We start from the raw sequence: 8312 nt of genomic DNA on the forward strand, positions 1-8312 counted from the left end.
TAACGCAAAATATAAACAAACTAAAAATAAACAATAAACTATAATAGACAAACTCAAATAAGTCAGATCATCATATAAATATTGCATTAGAATGACATATATATCAGGCACCGAGGGAATATATTACAGGCGCACAAGCGATACCTAGTTAGAATGACATACATATCATAATACCTCGGATATAGCATAATAAACAATGAAATATATTACATGAAAACAAATAGTACTCAAAACAAACAATGAAATATATCACATAATAAGTTAAATGCATTTTCTCTCTCCAATTGGAAATGAAGAAAAATATATTAAATGTATTTTCTCTCTCTAATTGAAAATGGATAAAATATATATATATATATATATATATATATATATATATTAATAAAATGTATTCTATCTCTCCAATCGAAAATGAAAAAAAAAATATATATTAAATGCATTTTCTCTCTTCATAATAATTGTATTTTCTTTTTCCATTACCAAAGAGGCCTCGTAAATAAGAAAATATATATAAAAATCAGACATAAAAATAATAAAAAAGGGTAAATTTATCCAAAAATTGAAGCCTTTATTGAAAAAAAAATCAAAATTAAAGGCATTTTTTAAAAATATATGGGTCAAAGATGTTTTTTTATGTAAAAATCCCTAAATTTAAATCTATATTGAATAGATTAACCCTAAGATCATTTATGCCGAATTGCCAAGAATAATTAACATACCAAATTATATTGAGTGTTTGATGATAGCTTCAAGATGTTAATAGCTATAAGATGACTATTGTTGACTATTGTCTTCCTCAACCAAAACTCTAAATGCGCTTAGTAGAACTCTCTCTAGATGAGATTCAAGAAAGTTTTGGTATATTGGAGACCATAACCATAAGGTCTTTAGGTTCTCATTAAATTCTAATTAACTAGGAATAAGCTTCTACCCATTAAATTCATACTTATGTATCTAGTGTCTTCATAAATAGATCACATAATAAAATAACCCATAATGTGATAAAATATTAATCGACATACATAGCTCATGACGTATTATTATTTAAAACAAACACACTTCACCCACTTAAAGTTGACCCAAACACCCTCTAAATATCAATTACAAATACTGAGTTTGGCAAACTTTTTTTAACATATATAACCAGACATTTAGCTAAAGTTAAATATCAAATTTGAAAAATAACTAAATGACTTTTCATTATTTAAAATAGGTAAACACAAAAAAGACATTATTTTTTAATTAATCAAATGGACCAAAATACCCCATAGATTTAAACAAAATGGATTAAATTAAAATACAAATTAATCCAATCTAGTTAAGTAAATGATGTTTACAAAAATCAAAACTAAAAAATGGAATAAATATATTTACACAAATACATTGCATTTGAAAAATTTTCAATTTTTCAGTCTGGGTGAGATTAAAAAAAAGTGTTGGGATAATAATAAAAAAAAATAAAAATAAATAAAGATGTAGATACGTTGAAAATTTTCGGAATTCAAATTAAATATTTACACAAATACATGGTATTAGAAAATTTCCATCCCTAAGTAAGAGAAAAAAGTACGAGAATTGCAAATAAGCTTTGAGCATAAATAAATTCATCTTGTAGCCTATCGAAACAAATGGAGCAATTCTTTTTAGGAAAAAAAAAGGTTTTAAATAACGTTACAACTAATCTTTCCAATTCACAAAATTGGCTTAGAATTCGAAAATTAAGATCATAAATTCGTAGACTACCATCAAATCTAGACATTTAATCAAACAAAATTTAAAAATTGTTATTCATGATTGAGTTTCAAACGAAGGGAAGAAATCGATATCCAACCCATGGAAGAGGTAAATCGGATGAAAACTAACCATTTCCCATGTCTATAATCAGCCATTGCTCACAATTTCGCTATATTATATCTGCATAAATTTGAGATACTTCCATTTTAGCTGACAGACCGGTTCTCATATCATGGAAGCAAAGGATTGGTAGAGATTTGAGAGGGATTCAGGGAGATTACGTAAGGCAAATGATACTGATACAGCACTCTGCTCTGTTCTGACGTCGCAATGGTAAGCTCCAGAAAACCCCACATCTGTATTTGCTGAAATGTATTTGTTGAAATGCCCCAATGACTGTTCCCCACAGTTTCATTCTCTTTAATCAGCCATGGCCTCGGGATCTTTTTTCTCTCCGTAGGGTCAATTCTGTTAGCCCCCTTATAATTTCTGTCTCTTTTCTTTTGTTCTTGTTCAATTTATTTGTGGGGTCTTCCATAATTTGTTTCTCTGTTCTTCATAGCTGGTGGTTGTCCTTTAAACACCCCTTATTCTCCTCCTTGCCTGAAGGAGAGAGCCATTCCATTTGAGTGTGTCATCATAATGAAATTAGACTTTGTGGGATTTTGGATTTTAGAGAAAGATGGGTGAAATAAAAGTGGATTTTAGAGAGTATCTGGAAACTGGTCCACACTCTTTGATTTGGACATCCTATAGGAGACGTCTCTGATGAAGTCTGCAATGCCTGGTTGTTAGCAGGCAAGCCTGTTAATCATGCAAAAGCATGATGTTATTATTTATTGTTGGCTTGATTTATTTGGTTCTCTTAGGTTTTCTTTTCTTTTCTTTTGTCATTACCATTTAGGTTTGGAATGTAGGTCTAATCATTTGCTGGGTCAAGATGTGGCTTGAGTTTAAGCTTGCAATTTTTGGTTTGGGACAGGGCTGTCAATAACCACTTATATGCAAATTAGCCTCTATATACACTCTAATTTTGTATTTTTTTTTAGTCCATATACTGTATTTTATGTGCTTTTATGTGGCCCCAAAATTGGAAAAACTCTTGTTTCATATATTTTCTTTGTGGATATTTTATTGCGTTTGTGCATTTGTTGGTTATGAGACGAATGAAAGTAACATAGGGGTGAGCATTGTGGATCAGATTTGCCTTGATTATTGTCCAACACATTTATATAAATCTGTTCTTTCCTTGATCATATCCCCCTAAAAAGTAAAAGCTATGGACATAATATCCTTTAAAAGTAGGGCTCTTTTGGTTCATACAAACTTTATGAAGTATGCTGAATTCAATTGTGGATCATTGGGGAAGAGTAAATCTTAGTATTAAGACTAAAGTACAATATCTAAAAGTATTCAGTTAAATGTACTGTTTGTATTGAAAACCATTCAATGTTTCAACACATGATAATTATTCAAGATCAAAATACATTACAAATTTTTTTGATATTTATCTTTATCAATTTCAATACAATCAACTAAATCTGTCAATTCAACTGTTTTCCACAGTCAAGTCAACTCTAGATTGACTTAATTTACACTGGACATTCAACTAATACACTGTCATACACATTCATGATCTTAGTAAGAAAATTTGATTCACACAATGTTAATATCTAAAGAAAATAGTGAAGATCATGACTTGGCTATACTAATTAGCCAAGTTATAGGCAAGTTAATTTCTAGTTGTCTAGATATAGCATACTATTTAATGTATTTAGCTTGTGTTCTTTAAATTTTAGTTTTTAGCTTTTGTCATATATTTTTAAATTGTTCAAATCTTCTTCTTTGGTAATTGACATCTTTAGATTAAACTGTTAGTTTTTATCAGTCTCAAGATAAAATGCTCTTCTGTGTAGCTTTGCAAGATTTTGAAAATATAACTAGTTTCATATATATATATATATATTTTTGATATTATCTAATATTGATCCTCGTTTATTAATTTTGTGACCGTTGATAGAATTTTGACCACTGAAGAACAGTTATCCTACTACAAATATAGGCGGCATCAGCTAATGTAGTAACTTTTCATTTGATAGTTTAAGGGTTTGAAAAACATAAGCTGTTGGCTGATGACATAAAATGACAGTCCAATGTGAAAAGAGAATCACAGTCTTACATGCATCCCAACCAGACGTCATTTTATCTGTTGTTTAACTTTAAACAAGTGGACGTGATGCAGACAAGATAACAAAATTCCATCAACAAGCTACATGACCAATATTAGGTACTTGGTTGTACTGTTCTACCATCTCTGCAATTTACAGTAGATGTAAAATTGATACATCAGTCTCTAGTACTTATGTTTTTGTCATTTTGTAGACTTGTGAAAAAACACTATCTTGTTTGTCTAAAGAGAAAGTGAATATAAGAAGCAAATTCATGTGATTTGTGACAACAGATAGATAACAAATGCCCCATTCGCAGTCAAAAGGGCTTACTCAAGTGGAAGCAACTGTGCTCTTTTTATCATTTCCTCATCTATTTCTCTCTCTCATGTTCCTCATGTGATCTTGTCCCCTGCAATGTTATGCTTAAAGCTTAAACACCAATACTTCAAAATTAATGAATAAAGAAAGCACCGATATCAATTCCATACTTAGCAAGATTCGAGAAGTTTATTTTATATTGTTTTATTGCTTGTGAATTTAGCTTTGTCCAATCAAACTGGCTCAATTGATCCACCATCTTCTTAAATTAAGTCTGGACAAAAAATGAATTTTTTATCCTTCTCCTTTTTAAACCCACCCCACTCCTACCCTTGCTCTAGCCAATCCAGTATCAACACCATTTTTCTGTTGACCTATCAATATCATTTCACTTGACATCCCTCCCCTCCCCTTTCCTATCTCGTTTCTTTTTCTAAATCAGTGAAAATGGTAGATTTAGATTCTTATCTAATTCTTGAACTCTTTATAGAAATTATCTTGAGGTAGGTGAAGGGGAAAAAATTCTTGTAAGGAGAACTTATGAAGACAGAAAGTGAGGTGAGTGAAGAACTTGTATGAACTGAAATAAATGAGCGTCTATAAGTTTCTTTTCTTTCTTTCTTTTTTTTTTTTTTCATTCTTCTAGTCATACTTCTATCTATGTCATAAATGGAGTGACTTGCTTTAAAATGAAAAAAGCAAACGTAACTTCCTTCCACACGTCAAGAAAAAGACTCCCACACAAAATCAGTTTAAGTAGGCACTAATTTACCCAATGGTTTCATTGGTAGAAAGTAAAATGTCAAAAGTTAATAAACTTTTGGGTAGTTGATGGTGTACCAAAGCTTTTCGGATAGGCCCCATGCCAAAATTTATGCCTAAAGTGGAACATGCAGCTGCAAGCTCCATTGAGAGAAACTGAATTCAGGAACAAAGTAAATCGATCATTGCTATTGATGAAAACACTATAAATACTTATGAAAAGTTTATCGTATTCCTCACCTCGACTTGATTCTGTAGTGAATGGACGTAATTGATAGTCTCATCCAACACCATTGCCATACCCATTGACTGAAAAAAGAAAAAAATGGAAATTTTGTTTGAACTTGAGACTCCAATGTTTTGATACACAGGACAAGGAAAAAAATTACCTTGTGACAACCGGGAATAATGTTTTGCAAACATTTTAGTTTGTTGTTGATTTTCTCTCTTCTCACCTGAAATATGAAAAGACCGTTTTAGTATTTGACTATTTATTTATTGATTTTCTATATACAAGACCAGTATACTGTATATCAATCCATAAAACAAATTGTGTTTAGGAAGAAACATTGTTTTAGTTCAGGAATATACCCTTTCTGCTAAACTGTGACTATCGGTAGCTTGACCTCTTTTTGCTCTAACATGAACTACTTCTGCAGGCTTTTCTTGTTCTTTCTCACAGTTCCTTCTTTTCCTTCCTCCTCCCAAGTTCTGAGTAAACAAAGAAACAAATAAGAACACACATCTAATGCTCAAAGAGAGAGAGAAAATAAAAGTTCAAAACAATAGGAAAAATTTGTTGAAGAATTTGACACTTGCTTTTGAAGGCCTAGCGTTACTACTGTCATTTCCAAAAGCTGCACAAAGAGTTCCTGGATTGCTTTCTGATGCTTGTTTTGTTTTTCTCTTCATGGTTTCTTGAGCGCTATCTACAAGTAGACTACTTCGAGTTATCACCGGAAACTCGTTCTGACATTTCAGTAGGGTAACACAAGGAAAATTGGAAAGTGAGCTCGGTGTTGTGTTTTCTGGTAACTGGAAATGGTAGCTCCAGAAGTTTTCCATTGAGAATTCTGTTTCATTGAAACCCTCTAACATGCTCTCCGTTGCATTAGAGAGCTGGTTTATGACTTCCATATTCAAGCCCCTTTCTTCAGATGCTTTGGAGGACTTGAAGTGTTGCAGGTGGTCTTGTTTAAACTCTGTCATGATTGAGTTTCTCAAAGTTTGCAGGCTTAACTACTTATATGAATTATTTAAATCAAATTGGCCAATAAAAATCTTGTATTTACCAGTTGGATGTGGATGTAATTTATGATTTCCTTCAAAATTAAGTAAATGAAGATCATTACTAGATAGTTAGCACTTGTGATCTGCTTCATACACAGCCTCATTTTCTGATGTTGAAACTCCCTGGTTAGTAGGGTCCATGATAAGGATATACATGTTATCTAATATGTATTGGCAAATGTAAGCATCTATTATTGGTTTGATTTTCTACTGTTTGTGAAAGGAGAGAGAGATATATCAAAATTTTAGTGCAAAGAGGAAGTAATAAAGCCATAAAGAGGCAAATTGAAGATAAGAAAACAGATCTTGTTTATCTCGGACTTCTTTTGTATGTCTTAATATTTTCTGACCATGGCTGCTTTCATATTTTTTTTTCCTTCTTCCTGACTTTCCATAATGAACAGAAGCACCCTTTTGAGAAGCCTAGCTAGACTACAGATGATATGACGCAGAAGCCGACTAAAGTAGCAGGTAAACCTTATTTTTTTCAGAAATTTCCTTCCTTTTTGATAATTTTTAAATGCTTTTTAGACGAATATATGGATATATTGAGTTTGTTGGAAATTGGTAACTGGTTGGATGATTAGTGCTCTCCTTGGAACGAAAAGGATGGAAATAACATTACTGGCTCCTAACTGCTATTGATTGTGATGTGAAGCACCAAAACCAAGCTGAAGACAGGTCTCTTTCTTGAAACAGAACTTGCATTCATTATTGTTGCTGCCTACTGATAAGTTTCCCTTTTTAAGAAAACCATTTTAATTATTTTTTTAATGATATGTTTGAATAAATACATTTTTGACATGTGTCTTAGATAATGTTTGGTGAATAGTTGAGTGTAAATTGGTGAATTATGTGAAGTAAATGCTAATTATTAGAATGAATTTGCTTTGGGGGTGGATGGAGTTGGACGATCTGGATGCGCCTTGTCTTTCTAAAAGTTTGTAAATATCTGCATGAATAAGGTCATTGTTCTTTGCAGTTGAAGTTGAAGAAGAAGAACAAAATTGAAAAACATCTTTCCACTATTTGTTTTCTCGAATTTTGAAGCACAATCATCACTAGCATCAATAATTTATTTATTTAAATGCTAGTCCTGATGCATCTTTAAATAAATAATCAGAATCTAATTCTTTCATGCGATTAGTGATTATTTATTCAAGATCCGCTTGATATACACTTGAGAAGTTGTCAATTTTTTTTTCTTCTCTCTTTATTTGACATCGCATTATTAAAATCAAGCCAAAACTGTAACTCAACCTCCATCCTGGTCAAGTAATACATCTGGAAGTGTCCAATCATCCTTGTTGTCATCAGATGGAGCTCAGAGTTAGCTGTGGAGAACATGAACACCCCATCACAGCAAATGGTGATGTCAATGTTACAGATGGTGGTTCTTAGGCAGGAAGATTATTCAGTCATGATTTCATGAGTCTGATGTTGTTGTAATTACCCCCCGTAGGTTCAAGGATATTCCTTTTCATTTTGGGGTAAGTTTATCGTGTACATGAATGTAACAACTTTTTTTCTAGTACAAGTTGGGAGTGGGAGGATTTGAATCACAGACCTCTTGGCCCTCAATACATACAGATATCAGTTGAGTTACGTTCTTGTTGGCATGAATGTAACAACTTACTTATATAGAAAAAACAATATATATATACTGTAGTGTGGAGGAAAAAATAAAATTGCCCATCTATTATGAACCGCTTTCATATTCATCATTCTTTAGCTTAGTATGATCAGATTTTTTCTATCCCCCCTAGCTTTTCTAGAATGGAGGCCCAACAGATTTGGCATTATATCAGCATAGGTTTGTATTTGGTTAAACCTGATTATCTCATTGCTTGTCATAGCCATTATTTTTAATACCACAAGTGGAATGGAGGTTTGGAGATTTGAGCCTAACCTCTGCTTTGAAGTGAAGGAGTACGTGCCAATTACACTTCAACTTCTCATAACCATTTTTAGACCTCTGTTTCTAATCTTAATCTTAATGGAGCCTCTAACAAAAGAAAATGCCTTCTAACAAAAGAA

At 32.1% G+C, this 8312-nt stretch overlaps 1 protein-coding gene and 2 long non-coding RNA genes across 9 annotated transcripts in view; 1 reads left to right on the forward strand and 2 right to left on the reverse strand.

The window, feature by feature from the left end:
* Nucleotides 1-3746, reverse strand: part of LOC120086755 — a 24660-nt gene extending 20914 nt beyond the window's left edge. Inside the window, exons 1-2 of the long non-coding RNA XR_005484317.1 lie at nucleotides 2016-3746; nucleotides 1864-1914 (exon numbers count right to left, since the gene is read on the reverse strand). This is a non-coding gene — a long non-coding RNA (uncharacterized LOC120086755). The remainder of the gene's footprint in view (nucleotides 1-1863; nucleotides 1915-2015) is intronic.
* LOC120086742 lies at nucleotides 1616-7999 on the forward strand. Of its 3 annotated transcripts, XR_005484314.1 has the most exons (5): nucleotides 1616-1842; nucleotides 1945-2067; nucleotides 3755-4021; nucleotides 6680-6746; nucleotides 6863-7999. It is a non-coding gene; the product is annotated as an uncharacterized LOC120086742 (long non-coding RNA). The 3 variants fall into 3 exon arrangements; XR_005484307.1 differs by having other exon boundaries at nucleotides 1618-1842; nucleotides 6680-7999; XR_005484308.1 differs by having other exon boundaries at nucleotides 1618-1842; nucleotides 1952-2067; nucleotides 6680-7999.
* Nucleotides 4016-6685, reverse strand: LOC120086709 (transcription factor bHLH75-like). Of its 5 annotated transcripts, XM_039043506.1 has the most exons (6): nucleotides 5805-6685; nucleotides 5577-5696; nucleotides 5375-5440; nucleotides 5226-5294; nucleotides 5064-5141; nucleotides 4016-4314 (listed from the first exon to the last, which is right to left on the reverse strand). In XM_039043506.1, the coding sequence occupies exons 1-6, from the start codon at nucleotides 6192-6194 to the stop codon at nucleotides 4276-4278; spliced, it is 762 nt and encodes a 253-aa protein (XP_038899434.1). In that variant the 5' UTR covers nucleotides 6195-6685; the 3' UTR covers nucleotides 4016-4275. The 5 variants fall into 5 exon arrangements, with proteins under 5 accessions (XP_038899434.1, XP_038899442.1, XP_038899425.1 ...); XM_039043514.1 differs by lacking the exon at nucleotides 5064-5141; XM_039043497.1 differs by having other exon boundaries at nucleotides 5226-5440.
* Nucleotides 8000-8312: the final 313 nt, after the last annotated feature.

This window comes from Benincasa hispida, chromosome 1, assembly GCF_009727055.1.
Source record: "Benincasa hispida cultivar B227 chromosome 1, ASM972705v1, whole genome shotgun sequence".
In the NCBI taxonomy this organism is placed as follows: Eukaryota; Viridiplantae; Streptophyta; class Magnoliopsida; order Cucurbitales; family Cucurbitaceae; genus Benincasa; species Benincasa hispida.